At 35.0% G+C, this 23,558-nt stretch overlaps 1 protein-coding gene across 2 annotated transcripts in view; it reads left to right on the forward strand.

Moving 5' to 3' along the window:
- Positions 1–12,054, forward strand: part of LOC145680884 (monocarboxylate transporter 9-like) — a 61,619-nt gene extending 49,565 nt beyond the window's left edge. For both annotated transcript variants that reach the window (XM_081752033.1, XM_081752034.1), the window contains 2 exons: positions 7,378–7,569; positions 11,687–12,054. In XM_081752033.1, coding sequence (XP_081608159.1) covers positions 7,378–7,569; positions 11,687–11,826 — 332 coding nt within the window. In that variant the 3' untranslated portion in view covers positions 11,827–12,054. The remainder of the gene's footprint in view (positions 1–7,377; positions 7,570–11,686) is intronic.
- Positions 12,055–23,558: the final 11,504 nt, after the last annotated feature.

Raw genomic sequence — 23,558 nt, forward strand, 5'->3', positions numbered from 1 at the left:
TTATGCTGTCTTTTCGTAATTTACGTTACTGTCTGGAATAGGCTATAAAACGTAGATATTTCAACAGGGATGAACGCACGGGGTGGAATTTGGGGGTCCGGACCCTCCGAAATCCTGATTTTTGTGCAAATTTAGTCTAATTCTAGGGGCAAGTTTACAAATTCTAATATAATTTATCCTCAAATTGAATTTGAACCCCCGAATACGTTTGGCCCATCCGAAATAAATAAGGGGCGCGGTGTCTCAGTGGCAGAGCGTACATCTCCGGTGCTTGAAGTCCCTGGTTCGATCCCAGCTAGCACCATGTGGACTTTGTGGTGGACAAACATCACGCTCGTGGGTTTTCACGGGATTCTCCCGTTTCCTTCCACTTTCTTCATTCCACCATTTCATTCATTTCTCATCACCGTCTCCTTTAGCCTAACCAGCTCAACCGTGGGACATAGAACTTAAAGATTTCATTTCATTTCTCTTCCGAAAAAATTGCTGCGTACGTGCATATATTTCAATTATCTTTTATGAAAATGCTGTTCTACTCAAAAGTGTAGGATTTGAAGTCTGAACATTGGGAGCTAATTGTGCTATATATTGTGCTTATTATTATTATTATTATTATTATTATTATTACCCTGAAAGGTATGCAACAAACCTTCCTACTTTTTAACCATTGTCAATATGAGGTCCAGCGTACCGGCACATTTATTTTTAAAAACACTATATATATATATATATATATATATATATATATATATATATATATATATATATATATATATATATATATATATATATATATATATATATATATATATATATATGTAGACAGAGAGAGAGAGAAAGGAACGTAGATATACATATATACATGATCGAAAATGGCGGTCGAATCCATACTTTTCGGGGTCCCTGAGATGAACAGAAGATGCCGTTTAAATCCATAAATTCAGTCCCATTTAGTACTCCTAAGAGGAGACGGGAACAGGTAAAGGTGATTGAAAATTACCAACATTAGTGTCAAATTAATAGTTTTGGGGCTCGATGAGTTCATTGGTGACAGTTTTGGTTCCCTTTATGTCCAAAATAAAACTTATTCTCCCCATGCAAGCTATTCGGCTAGTCTGTAATAATAACGAACGGAAGTTTCACATTTTCAACCCTTTATTATATTTCTCGCTGCTCAAATGTACTCACTTGTGCGGTATATGTGTGTATGTGTAAATAAGATCATATCTCTTTTTGAATTATTCGAAAAACATACAAAAAAATAAAGGGGGAGGATTTTACCAGAAATCCGAAAACTAAAAAAGTAAAATTAAAACCTGTTTGCTTTAAGTATTTTTCCTGTTAGCAAAATACATTGTGTAATGCTGCAAACATGTTACAGCAAGTAAGATTACTAGCATCACACGAAGAAATATTTTTTAAATTGTATTTTCCGGTTTTTGCTAATATTTCCGAACAAATTATTTTTTATTAATGGCTTCAAAATTTTTGGAAATTTTACCGATCTCGATAAAATTTTCAACATAGATGAGATTCGGGATGGTTTTTATTATTTCACTTTGAAGGTGCAACTTGAGGGAAAGGAAGAGGGGAAAATGACAGATATTAGTGTCGAATCGACAGTTTTCGGGGTCGCTGAGATGAACAGTGACACTTCCGGCCGTTTAAATCCAAATTCAGTCCCATTAGTACTCTAAGGGGGAATAGTGACATGTAAAGATAATTGAAAATTACGGATATTTATCTCGAATTCATAGTATTGGGGCTCCATAAGTTCATTGGTGACAGGTTTAGTGCCCTTTGTGCCCAAAGTGAAACGTATTTTCCCCGTGCGAAAAACGGGTATTCTGCTCTTCTGTAATAATAACGAACGGAAGTTTCACATACTCAACCCTTTAATATATTTTTCGCTGCTCAAATTTACTCACTTGTGCGGTATATGTAAATAAGATCATCTCTCTTTTTCAGTTATTCGAAAAATATACAAAGAATAAAGAGGGATTTTACCAGAAATCAGAAAACTAAAAAGTAGAATTAAATCTTGTTGCTTTAAATATTTTTCCGTTAACGAAATACATTGTATATACAGTAGGACGTCGATAATCCGAACGTCAAAAACCCGAACGCGGTCCCTAGAAGCTTTTTACATTTTGTCTTAATATAACGCTAGCGATAAACAAACAATAAGGTATCCGTCGACGTTATATGAAGTCAGTGTTTTTACAAAAGTTCATTCATACGTAATTGTTTGTCATACATACTTTTATTTTTTTATTTTCTTTTAGGCCTATAAGTTTTAGGTGTGACTTACAAGATCAGTGTAATTTAGTGTACGAGCAAGTTCTTCAGAAACATTAAATATAAGTAGCCTTTCGTATGGTATTGTAATTATTGTATGTACTGAATAACCACTGTATCGATAGAAGAATATACCGTACAGTATATGAAAGCCTAAATGTCATTTTCTTGGTCATTTTCGAAAATCCGAACTACCTGTGGTCTCAATTAGTTCCGATTTTCGACATATGCTGCAGACATGTTACAGCAAGTAAGATGACTAGCATCTGGCCAAGATATAGTTTTTAAATTACATTTTCCTGTTTTTGCCAATATTTCCAGACAAATTATTTTTTAATGGATTCCGAATTTCCGGAAATTTTACATACAACAAGGAAGACATCTCTATAAAATACATGTTTGATTTAACGTATTAACTAAAATGATTCTGGCCCTGTTATTTTAACACTTCCCTGCCAGCAAGGGGGAACTTCATAAGATTGCTCGAGATAATTTTAATGCGTCTATACTAATTAAGCTAACTAGGATTATATTTTAGTTTCTTTTGTAGCCATAAATCCGTTCTATCACGGTGCTAACTTTGAAGTGTTTGAATGAGTTGTGCACAAAATTTCCCTATTCTAATACAAGAAACATAAGTACTCAATTATCTTAACTCTAAACTAGTAAATATAAAGTAGTTTTCATTTTGAAAGCATAATATAATAAAATATTCGAAAATTTCAATTTTACCCAAATTTTCCGTTTTTTTTTTTTTTTTTTTTCAAGTTCGGGAAAACCGTAAAAAATGTTCTTTTTAACCAAAATGTCCATTTTCTCCCATACCTTCACAACACTACTCTGAACACAGTGCACTGAACACTCCTAACAATGGGCCTCCGCAGCCGACGACCCATTCATGTGCGAATGTTAACACCACGATATCGGCAACTATGACTGAAATAAATACGTGACCATCGCCACTGGACATTAGTATAGTGGCAGAGCGTTGCATTGTCTGATGAATCCCGATAACTTCTTCATCATGACGATGGGAGGGTGCGAATCCGTCTATTCCAAGGGAACAGCTCCTTGGCACCTGTACTGCGGGACGGAGACAAGCTGGCTGCGGCTTAATTATTATATGGGGAACATTCACGTGAGCCTCGATGTGTCTAGTGGAGCTCGAGCAAGGCACCATGACAGCCGAGGCGTATTGCACACTGCTTGCAGACTACGTACACCCCTTCATGACGACCATGTTTCCCAACGGTAATAGCATTTTTCAACAAGATAATGCACCATGTCACAAGGCCAGGAATGTGATGGGGTGGTTCGATAAGCGCAGAAGCGAGTTCCAAGTGATGTTCTGGCCCCCCAACTCGCCGGATCTGAACCCAATAGAACACATCTGGGATGTGATTGAACGTGACGTCAGGGCGCATCACCCCCCTCCCTGGAATTTACGGGAATTAGGTGACCTGTGTGTGCATATGTGGTGTCAACTCTCTCCAGCGACCTACCAAGGATCATTGCGTGCATGCTAAGACGTGTCGCCGTTGTTTTCCGTGCCAAAGGTCGACATACTGACAATTAGGTAGGTAGTGATAATGGTCTGGCTGATGTATGCGTATATTTTAACTCGTATATTTTATCTCGACTCGAATTTCGAGACGTCTCGACTCGAATTCGAGTCGAGTCGAGAGAGAAACTGTCGAGTCGAGACACGAGTCGAGACAGAAACATATTTTCGAATCGAGACACGAGTCGAGACAACATTTTCTCGAGACCAGTCGAGACAGGCTTAAATCTCGACTCGACTCGAGTCGTGCGCATCCCTATCTGGGAGTTCTTGACGACTGAGTGCTTCTCTATACCATTCACTATCAAACTTTGTATCCCTCTCTATTGCTCAATATTGACATCCTGAAATCGTGGATTATTATACATCGCTGAAAGCAAGCGACGAATGACGTATTTGGTGAACCAAATATTTTTCCAAAACCATCGCAAAATTCGTTTAATGAAAATTCTGTATATGCAAGAAATCTGTGTACTCAAGTTATATGTAAGTAGATGATCTTTTTTTACGCAGATATGCAGTCACCACATTAATAACTACACACATATATGTTACATGAAAATACTGAACATAGAGGTTGGACCGCCTTCTTTGTTATAGTTGACAGAAACAATCATTTTGTTTAAGAATAAACGATATCCTAAACGTTGAATATTAATTTGAATATTGATTGTCTATTGGTGGAGTTACCAAAGTAGGCTAATTTAGCTATGATACTAAAATTATGTCTAGGTTTTCAATATAATTCAGACATGAAATAAAAAATATGAATGTTTTAAAAGTACCTTAAAGTTCGTTTTATATTATTTATTTATTTATTTACAGAATTTCATACAGCATTAAGCCAATTGACTGAACCTGAACAACATAATATTAACAAAATGAAATGAAAACAAACAATAAAAATAAAAAATAAAATGAAACACAAACAAAGAAGGTTCACCTCTAAATTTATAATGTTCTCTTTAGCTGACTAGGGAAGGTCGCAGAGTGCTACTCTGACTTCACATCGATACTATGCTCAATCGACTCGTTTTTACATATGAAACAATTGCGGAAACAGAGAAATTCTCGATCACAAGCGTGTTTGAATTACGAGCGGTAAAAGTTCAAAATTGAACAGATTTTTCAGAAAGTTTAATGTGACTATTTCTTGAGATAGAAGTATTATTTTTAGTATTGGAGTGTTTCCTTGGGTGCCCAGCACAATGATGAAGTAAAAACATACGCAGTTTGCAAGATAAGAACACTTATTGGGGTGAAGAGTAATGCCGACTTACAACTTGCAGATTGTCTTCTGTTTGGCACACAGGGTCGATAAGCTAATAAAATGTATTTGCTACCCCTATTCGACTGCATTGTCATTCAAAAATAACTTTCCTGTGTATCCACCTTCAAATTAAACAATGGCATTTGTCTCCCAAAGGCTTTGTTAATCGTTCGAAATTCAGTGAAGAACGTTGTGTAATTCAAAGGAATTTTGTGATAATCTATATTGTGATGTTCTTGCCTTCTGTAGGTAGAAGTGAGACCAATATGTTCTTACAAGGCTCTGTCACTAATGTGTTTTTTTTTCCGGATCAACTGTCCAGCAAACATTTTGCATTTTGCGTACTACTACGTGCTATCACATGTGGAAAATAAAAATTAGTTTATTGTTAAAATGAAGTTAAACCAAATAAATTATCCACCACAGGCTGGCACTGACAGTGAATACAAATAATAGTTTACACCATCGGTATTTCATATGTAATCAATCGCGCGGAATTGGCGCTTCAAACAGATCGCATAGCATAACAGCCGCCTGGCCGCGGAACTACCCTCCGAACCTAATCGGTCGGCCCATACTTATGCATTGCGGAAGACAGTGCTTCAATACATCATCGTTCGCCATGTTTTCTTTCAGTTTTCAGCGAATTAAAATGCCGATTATGAAAAAATATTGGTCAAACTCCAGGGAATATTTGAAGATATTTAGCTACAAAGTAGGCCGAAAATTTTTAAAAAGATTAACGGGAATGTGCGTTCAAAACTGTGAACAAGGTGGCTTTTATTCTGGGAAAAACTGATGTTTGCATACATTGTCGCTAGCCAATTTTATTACTTTTTTGGCCACATTTATCGCCTGTGGGGCCGCGGTGACTATGTGGTAGAGCATTCATTTCTGTTGCATGGTGTTCTTGGTTCGATCCCAGCTCGCGCCAATTGAGCTTTGGTTTGGACAAACAACGTGTGCGTGTATTTTTCTCTGGGTTCTTCCGTTTCCTCATTGTATTTATTATATTTATGTTTATTAATTTTCTTATATTTATTAATTTCATATATTTATTAATTTAGTCATGTTATATTTATTAATTTTCTTCATTCCGTCATGCCATTCATTTCTTATTATTACCGTCTCCTTTAGCCTAGCTGGCATAACGTGGGACGTAAAACTTAAAATTTCATTTTTCATATTTTTTCACATTTATTGCCGAATATTGTAAAATATTCCCTGAAATTTGGCCATTATTTTCCAACAATCGATATTAAAATCCGTTAAAAAATTTTACAAAATAATGTCTAGCGACGAGATATTTAGACACCGTATTCTACAATGCATAAGCAGAAGCCGACTAGATGCGGAGTTCCGTTCACTTTAGTTCTGCGGCCAAGCGTTTCGGAGTCAAATGTCATTATTCAATTTGAAGGTGGTCTCACAGAAAAAGATTTGAATGACAATACAGTCGAATAGGGGTGGCAAATAATTTCATCCGCCTATCGCCCCGGTGTGCCAAACAGACGGCAATTTGCAAGTTGTAAGGCGCGATTACCCTTCACTGCAATAAATGTCCTTACCTTGTAAATGCGTACGTTTTGACTCACCACTGTGTTGGGAACCCACGAAACCCCCAATACCAAAAATGAAGTGTATATCTATATATTTAAAAAAAAAAAAAAAGATAAAAATAGTTACTTCAGACTACTAGCAAAATGTGCTCAATTCTGAACCTTTTATGCTTGTAATTCAAACACGTTTATGATCGAGGATTTCTCCGTTTGCGTAATTGTTTCTTATGTAAAAACGAGTCGTTTGAACATAGTATCGATATGAAGTTAGAGTAAAATTCCGCGACCTTCCCTAGTGAGTTCTAAAGTTTTGTTCAGATGTAAAAATATTACATCCTCTTAGCAGTATTGTAATCATGCGCTAGTCTATAAAACAACGAGCGTTTTACAATTGATAATCTAGTGTCACGTAAGTCAGCAATTTAAGAGAACAAGTTCGCCAGGAAGGAACTCGAAAGTTAATCTGTGATATTAAAAATTCACAATAAATTTTACCATTGATAATCTTATATAGGTAAAGTAGGTCAGCAGCTCGGCGTTGTTTGTCCGGGGTACATAAGTTCATTAAAGACATTATTTTTTGTCTCGTATGGTCAGGTAGCTTGGGAATTCTAAATCTAACTATGGCTATTTTGATTATAAAATTGAGAGAAAATGTTATTAACTTACCAATGCCTTATTCTTGGCAGCAATAGTATTCTTCAATGATCTTCAATCCATAGCAATTGTATCTGCAGTGTGTGGATTTCTAAGAGGAGGAATGATCGTTAACCAATCATTAACTATTGCGGAGTATTGCAGCCTTGAAAGATTTCCAGCTGCTTATGGATTGTATATGGTTATTAACGGTATCATTACCCTCACAATGGGCCCTCTAGTAGGTAAGCAAATATTAATAGCATTCAGATATTAGTTTTCCTTGTTAAACCTTAATTCGTTTAGTGTGAGGCTATATATGTATATGAAATGCGGATTTCAAATTCTGGTCTTAAAACATACTTCCTAATGTAAAGCTTAATGGAGAAATCCACGCTCGAAATTCCGAAAGAAAATGTGTAACCGTCAAACTTTATCCAGTTTTCACCTATTCGATTAACAAGTAAACCTTTTTCAATGATTCAACTACATCTATGATCTTAGACTATGTATCATGACTATGAATCCCAGAGTTCAAAGTGTAAAATTGTTGTACTGCATCAATAAGTTTTAATAATTACCTATCAGATTTCAAGTCCTAAAATTTTCCATCAAAGACTTTAAATTTTGAATCGCAACTACAACATTAAGGTTTAAAAATTTTCAAACTAAAATAAGAAGTTTTGAAACATTGATCAAAAATTTAAACAAAACTTTTTCAAAAACATTTTTTTAAAATTTAAACAAATATTTGAAAATGATTAGGAGATTGCACCAAGAATAACTTTTCCAACAGTGACCTTACAAGGTACATTCGCAAAGTAACCCCTTGGAAGTCATGTAAAATTGATTCAAATGCAAAGTTCTCAGCGGCTCAATGTGTATTTTACTAATTTTAGTGGCTAATACCGGTAATTTGCATATTTATGGGCCTTCATATATCCGAAATTCAATCATACACCACTATTACGATCGGACACAAAATTGTTTTTAATTTCTTTAGATATTACTGGACATGAGTGTGGGCATATACAAAACAAATTGGATAAAGTACTGCTTTTCTGAAACATGTTACCCATCTCTGCCGCCATATTCGATTGAACTTTCGGTTTTTCATATGGGAATAAGTGCAAGTGATACATCAAATTCATGTACAATTTTCTCGGAAATTCACTGGGGTAGTGAATTTTACCGTAGCTTGTACCGTTTCGAAGGTATTGCATGTTAAATTCCTCCATTCACTTCCCGAATATACATTGTAGAGTAATATCAGTTACGCTTACGTTTCTGATGTTGACAAATCAAAACAATTTCTAACGGGAAAAATACTGTACGTATAAACAAACTCATCAGTGTCATAATCTTCGTACCTTTCTTTGAGTGACTGTTATTACTTCCATGTTACACTATAACAAGGACGTGTCGTATTACGGTCAAAATGCCTAATGTAAATCCAGATATGACCAGATTTGAGTGAAGACCTACCATTCCGTATCTACGTTCAGAGAGTACTTCGTCAACAATAAATCACGTAAAAGGTTACATATACATACGGGGCTCTGCACAACTTTCTATTTGATTCCATATTCGTGAAGTGTCTAACATTTAACATACAATAACTTGCAAACGGAACAAGCTACCAGAAGAATCACTAGACCAATGAATTTCCGAGAGAATTGTACACGAATTTGATGTATCACTTGCAAATATTCTCATTTGAAAAACCGTAGGTTGAATTCAATATGGCGGATGCAAGATGGCGGCCGAGGTGGGTAACATGTGTCAGAGAAGCAGTACTTGATCCAATTTGTTTCGCATATAACACATTCATGTCCAGTTATATCTAAAGAAACTAAAAGCAATTTGGTTTTCGAGCGTAATAGTAGTGTATGATTGAATTCCGGATATACCAAGGCCCGTAAATATTCAAATTACCGGTATGGGCCGCTAAAATTAGTGCAATACACATTGGGCTGCGGAGAACTTTGCATTCGAACCAATTTTACACGAATCCTGAGGGGAACTTCGCAAATCTATCTTGTTAGACTATGAGTCATAACTACTAGATTCAAAGTGTGAAATTGTTAATGTATATCAATAGGTTACAATAATCAAAAAGCACTTTTCAAACCCAAAATTTGAAGTTGGAGATAGCGATCAACTACTCAGATTTCAACAAAGATAACTTTCCAACAACGACCTTACATTATCTCCCGTACTCATCCATATTATCATCTGATATAATAAAATATCTTATCTTACATGAGGTCAAAATCCCCAAATTTAAATTTTGACAATGGTTTACTCATACAAGGGAACAAGTGAACCATTGAAATTTACATACATAGTTAGATAGATAGAGATATGACAGTCACAAAATTTTATTTTTTAGCAATTCCCAAATTTAAGAGGTGGGCCCATGTACCCCTACCAAAATTTAACAAGTGCATCAGCGTACCTATATCCTATAAAAAGAAAATTGACTCTCTACTCAACCACATAACCATATATTCTAGTAAAGCCTCATCTAAGGAGATAATTAGGTCAATAACCAAGCACGTGGCAAAACATGGCAATGCTAATATTTGGCTTTTTGTAATCACTGAAGGATTAAACAGGATCATCCAAATTTACAGAATTATATATTTTTGTCGTAAACAAGATTTACCAAATTTCATATTTTCTTGATAGTTTCTAAATTTAAGGGAAGGTCCTGTGTAACCTCTCAAAATGTGAGAAGGGAACATCAATGTACTCATGTCACATAAAAGAGAGAAGACCCTTGTATTCAACTATAAAATACCAACATGTCAAAACCTTATTAAAGAAGATATATTACGTCAATATCTACTACATGGTATGACGTATTACTTAACGTTTATATTTCTGGCAATTTGTGCCCTTAGAAGAGGATAAGCAGGACCAATCAAATTTACAGAAATGCATATTTTGGTCCTAGAGAACATTTACCAAATTTGTTTCTATAACAAATCCATAATTTAAGGGTTGGGCCAATATACCTCCCTAATTTTCAGAAGAAAACATTAATTTACCGACATGCAACCCTTAAAGGTTTTGCTTAATGTATATCTTATGAAAGAGAATGGACCCCTCTCGTCAGGAAGATACATTAAGTCAATAATCGTCCACGAGTCAATACTAATATTTGACAATGTTTTACCCACATAAGGGGATGAGCAGGACCACACAAATTTAGAGAGCTATATTTTCGAATTCTAGAGAACATTTATCTTTTTTTTTTTTTTTTTACAATTTCCAAATTTAAGGAGTTGCCAAAATACAATTCTCAAAATTCGAAAGAAATGCATCAATGTGCCCATATCTTACTAAGGAAAATGAACTATAAAGGTAACGAAGAAAGTTCTGTCGCTTTTTCATCCACCACCTTCGAACATCGACATCTCAACTAAGACGTACCCGAAAGATAAAAAAAATAGTCCCCATCAGCATCGACGACTTTCTGCAAACGTTCTGGAAAGCCATCGATTCCATTGCGGTGGAACTTGGTGAGTCGTGAAGCGAAGAAAGCATCAAGTGCATTTTCCACCTCTAGTAGGGATTTGAACTGATCTTCCAGATACCTCTTAGGCGAAATATCGATTTTCGAAGGTGGTGGGTGAAAAAGCGATAGAACTTTCTTGGTTACCTTTATAACAACAGTTACTAAAGGTAGTAGCTGGAGATAGTATTTCGAAATTTTAAAGCAAGAACAAAGCACTGAAGAGTAAGATTGACATGATAAGATTTTAGTTAATGTTGAAGAATGCATTACGCTTACGTGCACGTAGGTTTTGTGTAAAAATTGTAAAATCAGATAAATAAATATCTTCTGTAATAAACTAACAAAGAACGGACAAGAACGTGTCATTCGGACATGAACGTGTCATTTGGATTGTGTGCTTTTACCCGGGGCCACTCTAGAGGGGTCCAAAATTGATAGGAAGGACTTTTAGAGGGAATTTTTGTGACATTCTCCCAATTTTCCCTGTTCAGGTATGTTATGGGTGCCAATACATAGCAGTCCTGGAAAGCTCGTTTCATGCTGAAGAGAATGAACTACGAGAAACCATGACTTTCCAATGAACAGTGTTGATGCAATAGCTATTTCACTACGACTCTACGATTTTGTTTATACTAACAGGGTTAATGGGTCCCAGGGACTTACTCGGTTGTCCATGGTACCTAATTTTTTTGTGTATGAACAATTTTCGTTATGTGTATCGAATGGACTAGGTTTGATTCGGAAATCCAGATGACACGTTCATGTCCGTTCCTTGTAAGAACGTGTATAATTGTACTAATTGAAGATATTTATCAAATATTTCTTCTTGCTCATTTCAGGTGTTATACGAGATTATACAGAAAGTTATTCTTTCTGTATTCATGTATTGTCTGGACTTTTCATGGTATGTGCTCTTTCTTGGTTACTCGAATATTTCCTGTTATGGAAAAGAGCAAGGAACAACAAAGCATTTTCATAAATTGATCAAAGGTAGCACAGAATATTCTTTCCCAACGATGTGACGTCACTATTTTGAACTTGCCAGCTTATATTTACTGTATATTCATATGTTCCGATGTAGTAAATATTATGTTATTATATGTGTTTATTATGTGTTTATTATGTATATATTTTGTATATATATTTCTAGTTCGTAAATATTTGTAATAAAATATTATTTTCATTTGCTAACTGTATTGTACTTTTAAAAATGAAAATCATGTTTTAAACATTTTCGTGATAATAGTGGAGTTATACTTTTTGTTTCTATTAGTGTATATTCAGAACAATTGATATATATGTTGTAACCACATAATATAATAAAACATATGTCCAATTATGTTTATGCTCGAAATACTAAAACAATCTCTATTCAGGAAGCTCAAGGATTCATTATACGTATTTGCGACCAGGCTTTTAGGTAATGATGTATCTCATTGGTTCAGGTCAGATACTGTTCACAATAATTAACTAGTTATAAATATTAATTAAGCATTGAATGAATATTCATTAAGCTTCGTTTTGCAAACTCAAATGATATAATTTTATTAAAGACGATTTTAATATACAGACTCATGAAATACAGAAATTTCTTTAACACTCAGCAGATACAGCCGAACTTACACGTATCATATCAACCAGAAGACGACAGTTAGTAAGCCTAGGTACCCACATGCGCATAAAAAAAATGCGCGTATACTATAACTCACGATTTTTCGTATTTATTTCATTTTCCTTACGCTTATGGGTAAAATTCAGTGGAGATAATAGAAAGCAATCCATCTAAGAAGATATTTCCAAAAAATATAATAAAATAATAAAGATATAAGCAAAAAAACAAAATTATGCTCGGTTTTGTGTATACTGGCAACGATGATTTCTAGGGATTTTTTCAGTAGCAGATCACGATTGCTGAGGGAATTAAGTAGGGGAGTTGAGGAGTTGGATCAAGGAACTGGATAGTGGAGTAAAATGTATTTATTGGTTAAAACCTAGTGTGTAGATTGCCTGCCAAATACAAATTAGCTTCTGTAACTAAGACGTCATACGAAAATATAGAATTAAACAGAAAAACTCTTACCTTAAGGTTCGAGGCGATACGCAACATGGTTATGAAGATTATTTCTTAAGGAAAAAGAGCAATCACTACGTAGCCTCCGTGGTTAGGTGGATAGAGTGGTGGACTCGTAGTTATTATATTATTTTGACACCACATCGAATCCCGTCCCATCCCATACATTTCTTTACAAAACATTATAGGAAGTATATAATTTTGATGTTAATAAGAACCGAAACAATGTAATAAGGAAACAATTTATTGATAGTATCCTTTAATCGACGTATTTATTCAGTATTAGAATACGTGTACGATTGGAAACAGTTATTGTTTTCAGTTCATGGTCTTCTATGTTACACCTCCCCTGCCCGTTCTTGAACAGCAGACAACTCATTTCGGATTTGTGTGTCAGGGACAGGAGAAAAAACATACGCGACCTTGACAGTCTTTCCAGTCTTACCCCTTGCTATATCGACATAGCGTTACATCGAATGATGCTTGTTGTCACCAAAAAAAGAAAGAAACGAAAAAAGCTTATATCAAATTATCGTTTGTGTGTGTGTGTATGTGTGTATGCTTGTGTTTTTTTCTTTTTAGAGTATTGACTTTCTCCCCCTCTCTCTCTTTCGTTTTTTTTTATATCCACAAGTGCAAGAAATACAATCAAAGTCTGGGTAAGGAATGTTTTCGTTGAACAAAACTAAATTATACAGATCTATGTATGCGGAACATAAATATTTCTAAAAGATAACATGAAGATGAAAGATAATCATACCATATTTCTACATTATATAGCAGCGTAAAAAACTGATATTAAAATAATATAACAAACAGGCATAAGCTTTTTTTCTAGCATGGCAACACATTTAACATAACTCATTAAATTTTGGGAATTACAAATTATGTCATTGTATTCCTATTCGTTTTCACGTTCGAGCGACGAAAGAAATTGTAGTAATAGTGATAAAAATCGAATTCGAGATTTCAATGAATTCAAGTTTCACGCCCCCGCATATCGAAAAAGTGATTTTGATGTCTGTCCATCTGTTCGTCTGTCGGTTCGTCACGCTTTTACATGTATTCAAATAGAGGCCATACTGTTCGACGTTCCTCCGACACCTAAAAATAAGGATATTTTACTGAAGGATGAAAATTTAAAATAATTTAAAAAGTCTCAAAAACAGCTGTAAAGATTTTGCTTATTTTTTTACAAATATAGTATGAATCATTGCTCTGAAAAAGTACGTAAGGTGTAATTTACTCTATGGGATGCGTTTTTTCGAACTATTTTCTCAATCATATTTCATAAATAAATGTATCGTTAATAACCTAACAATATGACATAACTCCGTCCTGTAAACATTCAGAAGGGGTAGTTTACTCTTCTCTGACATTTTCCTATTAACGCCTGACGCAATTTTGTTCATATTTCAAAAATAAATGTTACATAAATATGTACCATACCATACCATAATAATTACATGTACCATGTAATTATACCATATAACGATATGGTATAATTCCATCATTCTAAAAAGCTAGAAGTGGTATATTACTTTTTGGAGCAAGTTTTACCCTACGATTTTGTCGAGAACGACTCAGTCAAATTTGTTCGTATTTCATAAAAGGATACTCGTCAGGACTCGTTTGTCCTGAAAAGATACACAAGGGATATTTTATTCTTGGGGATGACTTTTTTGATGATTTTCTCAGAAAGTACTCAGACGCTTTTGCTCATAGTTCACATACAGTTATTTCCTTAATAATTCCAATATATGGCATAAGTTATTTCTAACAGAAATATGACCAATCGGTACTTTACTTTTGGACGTAAGTTGCTTCGAACAAAGTTCTCCCAAACACATTATTTTATTCGCATTTCCCAAATAAATGTTTCAGTAATACCTGCAGTCTAACACGAGTCAGTTTAAGAAATTCAACCGAGAAAATTCAGTGCGTTTCATCCGTATCCATTCTTAAATATATTTTTAAATGTTACACCTAATCACAATTTTCCTAACAAAATCGAAACGTCTTTTTAAATGTGCCTTGTTGTGGCCAAATGGTTCAAGTGCACTGGTCCTGGATTTGATTCCCGGTGAGAGCTAGTGTGTTTTTATCCAACGTTAAGGCATAGGTAATAAGTAGGTGCAAAGAAAAAAGTGTTTAAACAAGCCTAACAAGCCTAATAATACAAAGAAATAATACAATATTACGAAATTATAGAAGAAACGTTGTTAATATTAGATATTTGAGTGTGAAATGTCCAACCGATGACTGTCAACTCCAAAGGTAAGAAACTGAAACATTCAATACCAAGTTAATCAGTGGTCTCTAGTTAAAGCTATCCTACTAGGAAGTGATTGAGATACCAAAAAATGTTGTAATCGCTGGGAGATAAGTTTACGAGAATACATTGGGTGAGAGAGTTTAACTCATGAATAGTCTGCACCTTCGTTGAGGATTGAAGTGCGTAGGTCTATATAGGTTTGCATTGAAATGAGTATTAATACACAATATCTGTTGAACATTACGAGGGGCTTGCGGACAGGTTTGTAGTGCATTTCACGGGGTTCGATATTGTAAGAATCCTAGCGAATTCCTGAGCCTTCCCCACTGTACACTATAAGTTAATTTCGTGCTTAATTAAAACTATTTGTTTAAATTTAACACTGTTAATCGTTATCACCTGTGCACTATGAGCAACAACCCGCCAGTAATTCTTTATTTTTGCCCTTTGTTTTAGCGCCATAAATGTCTTTGTTCATAAATTTCTTTGTCTATGGTTTTGCATATACGTAGCGTGGACATTAAATTTTGACTTCTACGCCATATGTATCTAATTACAAACACACCTATAACATGAACACAACAAACTTGGAATATATAGTTTGTGTATGGAAAATCGTACACGATACGCTGCATGGGAGAGCCGTGTGCATACATATGGCAGTCAACTTCCTAAGAAATTAATAATAATAATAATAATAATAATAATAATAATAATAATAATAATAATAATAATAATAATAATAATAATAATAATATAAACAGAAAACGAAACAGTTATTTACATAGTTTATTTATTTAAGCATGTAAGTGCAATGGACTTAAGTTATTTCTCTCTCTCTCTCTCTCTCTCTCTCTCTTTGAAGGCAACAACCCTTAGGGTACCAAGATGTAGAAAAGGACTTGTGGCACTCACGGCTATAGGGTGGTGTGTGTTTGGCAGATCGGGTTCCCTTGTTGTTAGTCCCAGCTTTCTAGACCGGATGCAGTTATTCCCGGTAGAAAATACAAGAAAATATACCTTTCTATTACTATTAAAGTAAATAATTACACTCATTCCTTCAATGTGATACTTGTTTGTTTAACTGTATACAGACAACTGATCCGTGGAAGAATCGTTGATAATAATAAATAAAATAAACTCGACAAATATTCTTGTAAATAATAGGTAAAAGCTTACGTCACACTGTTCATTTTGCTAGGCACGCTAGTGTGCCGTGTTATCCGGTTGTGGCACACTGGAATATAGGGTATGGCTTTCTAATTTTTCCCAACTATTTTAACTGTTTCAATTGAAATGAACCTATAATAATAAGAGAGTGAATTTAGTCTTACCCTTCGATTTAGAAGTAAGGTCTGCTTGAATTGTATATATAAAAAATAATAATACTCAGAATTCTATATAGTAGTTTGTTTTATTCGAAATGACACTTCCTCTAACTGTTTGGGTTGGAATTATTTTAAATCAAATCTTTAAGTTTTACGACCTACGGTTATACCGGCTAGGCTAAAGAACACGGTGATGATGAGAAATGAGTGAAATGGTGGAATGAAGAAAGTGGGAGAAAACGGGAGAACCCCGAGAAAATCCATGCACATGGTGTTTCTCCACTACAAAATTCAATTGGTGCTAGTTGGGGTCGAAACAAGGATCCCATGCACCAAAAGTGAACGCTTTATCACTGAGCCACCGCTGCCCCTCTGAAATTATTTATAGGAAAGAGTGACTACTTTATGAAAACTTGATATTGAACACATTTGTTTAAAATACCACCTTTGTATGAAATATTGCTTAATATTCAGGAAGTCAATATAATAATAATAATAATAATAATAATAATAATAATAATAATAATAATAATAATAATAATAATAATAATAATCTTAAATTAAAAACTCTCTGGGCCTAGTGCATTGGCACAATTCTACAAATTAAAAAGAATTTGTTTAATTCTCATGTAAGTGTAGAAGGACTTAATCCTTGTTGCTTTCAATACACAAAGAAAGTGTCCAACTGTCAAATGATATGCTACATAAAATGCCCTATGCAACATAATATAGTATAGAGTGATCATTTCAGGTTGTCTAAAGAACACTTTTGTTTTAGCAAGAAAGGAAGAAAATAGAAAATGCTCAGTTTTAATCTAGTAGAAAGTTTGCAGATTTGAGGGAAAATGCACAGGATTGTTGGGTATTAAGTGTTGTTCGGATTGATGGAGTAAGACACCGTAAATAGTTTATTGTTTGAAATATACTGGGAGTGACCAAGCCATTACCTATGGAAATATTGAAAGAGATACGTTAATGGTGTTAGTTGCAAACTGATGTAGAAATGAAAACTGTAAGGAAATCTCGAAAACTCTGAAATCACAGATCCAAATTGACTGACTGCTAAGTAAAACTGCTAAATCTGACTGAAGCCCAAAAAAAAAAAAAAAAAAAAAAAGTCTTAATGACCTGTGTTACAGTTTCAGACATATCATTCTCATATCAAAACTACGATAGAAGTAAATTATGAATAATGGCGAATTTACAGTTTTGGAATACCAACAAATGATTTTACTAGATGTAAATTTTGGGAAAACTTTTTTTTATAATTCTTTAGATTTATTTATTGGTTTGTTTGTTTATTAGCTTCCCCATGTCGTAAACGTCGCCAACACCTAGTTGCCTACTTGCCGGTAAATGGCGATCGTCGGTATAGCAACGCGTCCAAGGATTGCCGCTAGTATGCCACTAGTGGCAGGGATTCGTCGGGTCGAAGCAGATATCTAGAATCGGGGGTGTTGAAGTTACCACCACGTAACAGCGAGGACTTAATTTTGATCCGCGCTCCTTTGATTTGTCACGAAGAATCGTAAGGGACCAACACGAACTATCGCCAATCATGTGCATGCGGTTATTATTATATATTATTTTTCCCTGACGAATTGTTATTATAAGGACAATACTTGAGCTCCGGGGGTCAAGAGTAACTCCTGCCTTTACATCATGAAGTGAAAAACCTTGAGATGGGTGCGTATGATTGTACGAATTTATTTGGCAACTGTCGCCGATCACTAGCAAGTGAATATGGGAGAACTATGGAAAAAGTAAATAGACGCTTGCCATTTTGTTATAAAATTACATGACGAGTGCAATTGATCTGATTCCAAACAGTTATCGTCAAATACATACGATTAAAAGAGCATTCAGATTAGAAATATTAAAAAGACTTCAACGATTTATCACTCTACAAGTTGTGTCTTCATAATCACCTCCGTGGCGAATTCGGAAGAACACGCAACTAGTAACCCTAAGGTTGGTGGTTCACGCCCAGCTCAGGGCACTTTTTTACATTTTTAAAAATGTTTTAGACTCACCTTAATGCAAAGAAATTATGCATATAGGCGATTTAACGTATTTTAGGGGAATAATTTTGTGGTTCATTGGCGTTCCGTCGCTTCTCTGCTGGTGGTGGTATAATTTTCAAAACGGAAGTGGGATCAATTTTTGGCTGCAGGACCGCCAATTTTTAGGGAAAGGTCGCTAGTTGCCTATCGGTGATCCACCGACGCTTACGGCATGGGGTTGTTCCCTCACAAGTGAGGCAGATTGTAATCGACCAAGAGTGTTTTGGAAAAATGGGAAACATCTTCCGACTTCGACTTCTGAATAATCAGTTTAGGATCACGGGGCCGCGGTGGCTCAGTGGTAGAGCGTTCACCTCTGGTGCTTGGGGTTCCGAGTTCGATCCCAGCCCCCGCCAAGTGAAACTTGTGGTGGACAAACACCGTGTACGTTGGTTTTCTCGGGGCTCTCCCGTTTCCTCACACTTTCTTCATTCCACCATTTCATTCATTACTCATCATCACCGTCTCCTTTAGCCTAACCGGCATAATCGTGGGACGTATAACTCAAAGATTTCATTTCATTTTTCCGTTTAGGATCAACTCGAATCAAGGCTGCGCCACGGGAAGGTAGAACAAGTGAGGCAATCGCTCCAAGCACTACGCTCGAGAGCCTCCCTCCCATTCAAGACTTAGACTCTTCAGGAAAAGTAACAAGTTTATTACATGTAATTTATTATTTGAGTCAAAGTATTTTGCAATAAACCATCGTTTTGTAAGATATTTTTACGATTGTATACTATTAATTTTGAAAATTGTACTCATAATATAATTTCCCATCATGGATTTCAAAAAATCAAAGTTCGAACAAAGAAAGATCTCCGATCCACATGTCTCTTCATGTTTGATATGGAAGTCTCATCTTCATTATTGACCCTTAATTTACTTTAGTGCTAGGCAACGCGAATCGACGGGATGGCTCTAAGTGAAAACATTTATTTAAACAGGGGGAGGGAGTTTATCATCTGCTTACGTTTGCTTAACTAGGAAGAAGGCAAGGGCGCCAATCCTGGGGGGCCGGGCCCCCCAAAGCTAATGTAGGCCCTCTTTGTATTTATGAATATACAATATTTGGCATAATTTGAGCAGTTTGTCTTAAAGTCCTCATATATATATATATATATATATATATATATATATATATATATATATATATATATATATATATATATATATATATATATATATATATATCTTCTGCCTTTGAATGCTCCCCCTCCCAAATTTACAGAGAAATCGGCGTCCTTGGAAGAAGGTCTAGTGAAATGAATAAAAATGTGATAACGTAATACTTGAACAACTCTATCTAATGGAAGAAAGTAAATTAGTATTCAACACTTCTTTCAATGTCAAGCATTTCAAAGATTCTCGTAATTTAGTAGCGTCCCGGATTTGCATTTTTGAAGTACGAAAACTCTATCTATACCTTAACGTGGGAATCGGTTTTGGACCATGCACTTAAGCTGCTTTGCCACAAGAGGCACATTGGAGTTTTCCTTTCGATTTTCTTAGGAATATTGCGAATCGTATGACTTTTAAAACTATGTTTAAAAAAGAATACACGTCGACACAATAAAATGATAATCTGATACCTAGGAAATATATTGAATTGTTTTTAATTTGTTCTCACGCTACCAAAAAGTACTTATGCTTTTTTTTATATTCCAGCCTTTTAATATAAGCATTTCACACTATTGTCTGTTCTAGGACGATATAATTCTAGTTCATGTATATGCTAGCTTTGGAAATACAGTAGAGTTTCGCTTATCTGACATAAACAGGCAGGCACAACGCTGTATAATATGGATGTGTTAAGAAAAGTCATATTAAAAGTAAAACTTACGATATAATTTTACATATTACGCATCTAATAATAATGTTTTACAACAAATAACTGCACTGCACTGAATCAGGGATGTATCCTGCGTGAGGGCCTGAGGGCTGCCCCCTCCGAAACTCAAGCGCTTTTTAATAAACTTGCTTTTACCCTTTTGAGGTTCTTTTATATCAGTTTACTAGTAGTCAGTGTCCAAACTTTGGGCAATGTGCTGTTGTCTTCTTATAATTCTAAGAACATACCATAATGCCATTATACCAGGTGGAATTAAAGAACAGTTTTAAATAGGATTACCATTTCGTTTCCGTTCTCTTTTTGACTTTAGTATATTAGAACGATACACTCAATGCCTTCTTGCTATTTTTGTTATGTGATATACGTAGGAGACAGTTTTCTTTAGTTACATTTCTCTCGAAAATATGTTTCATTTTGTTTGTGCTATAATGCAGTTTCCAAAGTATACCGGTTTATAAATGAAAAGTAAGAAAAAGTTTAAGAGAAGTCCAAAACTGTTGCATTATTATTATTATTATTATTATTATTATTATTATTATTATTATTATTATTATTATTATTATTATTATTATTATTATTATTATTTTAAAACATTAAAATTACGTGCTTACGAGGATTCGTGTTGGCCCCCCTCTAAATAGAAAACCTGGACACGTGTCTGCACTGAATGATAGACGTATGAGTCAAGGTGTAGATGGGCGCGCTAGGCGATAGACTCCAGAGCATGAAAAATAGATTAAGACCACAACTTGCAGTTCTTCTTGCCGATTGGTGCTATCTGCAATGATATATCGGATCATACGGTATGTGGAACAAAGGATGGTCGGATAAGCGAGACCATGGTGTATTGGTGTTTCACGCACCTAAACCTATAAAATGTTTGTATAAACAATTATCTTTCACTCCCTAGCTAAATTTGTAGGTATGATCATACACCTTGCCTCATAAAGTATAGTCTTATGAACACAAAAAATATTTTTTTTAGCTAAAAGCTAAAGAGAAGCCAACTTCAATAATTTAGTTTTCTTTTTTTAAAGAAAAAATAATGGCAAACTAGTCCATTTCATCATGATAAATCAGGTTCGGTACTAAGATATCTTTTTCTGTCCGTATATATCCTCCACACTTTGTTGGAGACAAAATTGTTTCCAAAGAAAACAGGATGAGAGAAGCTATACAACAGCATGAACTGAAAACAATAGCTATTACCAATAGTACTCTAATCCTGAATAAATACGTCATTACAGCAAAATATCAATAATATTTGCTTAGGTTCTTATTAACATGAAAATTATAATGTTTTGTAAAAAAAGAAAAAGAAAGAAAGAAAGAAAGGAGTGGGATGGGATTCGAAGTGGTGTCAAAATAATAAAATAACTACGAGTCCGCCACTCTATACACCTACCCACGGAGGCTACGTTGTGTGTGCGCTTTTTCCTTAAGAAATAATCTTCATAACCATGGTGCGTATCGCTTCGAACCTTAAGATAAGAGTTTTTCTGTTTAATTCTATATTTTCGTACATCTTAGTTACAGAAGCTAATTTGTATTTGGCAGGCAATCTACACACTAGGTTTTAACCAATAAATACATTTTACTCCACTATCCAGTTCCTTGATCGAACTCCTCGACTCCCCTACTCAATTCCCTCAGCAAATGTTCTCTTACTGAAAAAGTCCCTAGAAATCATCGTTGCCAGTATACACAAAACCGAGCATAATTTTGTTTTTTGCTTATATTTTTATTATTTTATTATATTTTTTGGATATATCTCCTTAGATGGATTGCTTTCTATTATCTCCACATACTAATAACTGAATTTTACCCATAAACGTAAGGAAAATGAAATAAATGCGAAAAATCGTGAGTATACGCGCTTTTTTTGCCAATGGGAGTACCATTAAAACAGCTTTTGGCAATGTGGATAGGTATTAGCAATGTGGATTTAGTTGGTTTAATATTTGACAGTCGAATACCCATATAAAATACAACAGTCTGTGTGCAATGTTTAAATATAAAACTGATGTTGTTTTTGTCTAAGTGAATTTTGAGACCCAGATAAATTTAATGCGTGAAATGAAGTACAAATATTATTCTTCGTGTAACATTTACATAGTGACATTTCCTTATCAGTGTTATCAGCAAAGTTGCATTTATTATAGATGTTATCTTAACAATGTGCAAATACCAGAGGGAGCTCTTAACGCCATCCAGTTTAAGTTTCTGCTTTGTGCATGACCTCACGATAGAAGCAAGTGAGTACGTACTGATAAGAGCGTTTTTATGTACGAGCGAAGAAAAAAAGATTCTCGGTTTCATAGGGTGACCAACTGTCCCGTAGAAACGGGATGGTCCTGATTTTTCAGTACCATTCCCGGTGTCCCGAAAAAATCCCGGGACGCCAAATTGTCCTATATTTACATTGGGTACAAAAAAAATTCCAATCGCTAAAATTTCCTAATTTATTTATTATTTTCTAAGCTATATGATTATAATAGAATATGACTAATTACTAAGCAACTTATTACGATGTTTGCGATGGTGGGTGTGGTGAATGTAGTGTTTCCCCTCCCGGGCCTCTCCACTTCAAGACTCCCACTCCACAGACGACAGTGCAAGGGGATGAAAACCTTATGAAAAGTAAATGTAACCTGTTTTAGCTCTCTATTTTGACCGGTGGAAGATTGAGGCGCTGTCAGCACATTACAGTGTTTTCGTAATTTGACTAACTAGGGAAGTACATGAAGTGGTACGCGGGATTTTGCATGTGTTATATATCGTTGGAAAGGTCACGCCGAGTATACTTCACATGTGAAATATCTCGCTTGAAGTGGGCCTGTAGAGGGCGCGGCGACCATTGAAAGATCAGAACAAGGCTCGCTCCGAAACACCAGAAAACGTGGATAAAATAAGAAGCTGTGACGTATGTATAGATTTGGAAGGTAGCTGAATACGAATCTGACATCAAATGTTTACAAATCAAAATGGCAGATCCAACATGGCGGACACAAATTACAAAGAAACATGCTATGAATCTGAAATCAGGTATATGGAGATATTCAACGTCACTGTGTATGAATCGGATGCTAAAAGTGCAAAATTCAATATGGCGGACAAAACGTAAA

This window comes from Thermobia domestica, chromosome 3 (genome assembly GCF_964235325.1).
Source record: "Thermobia domestica chromosome 3, izTheDome1.hap1.1, whole genome shotgun sequence".
Lineage (NCBI taxonomy): Eukaryota > Metazoa > Arthropoda > Insecta > Zygentoma > Lepismatidae > Thermobia > Thermobia domestica.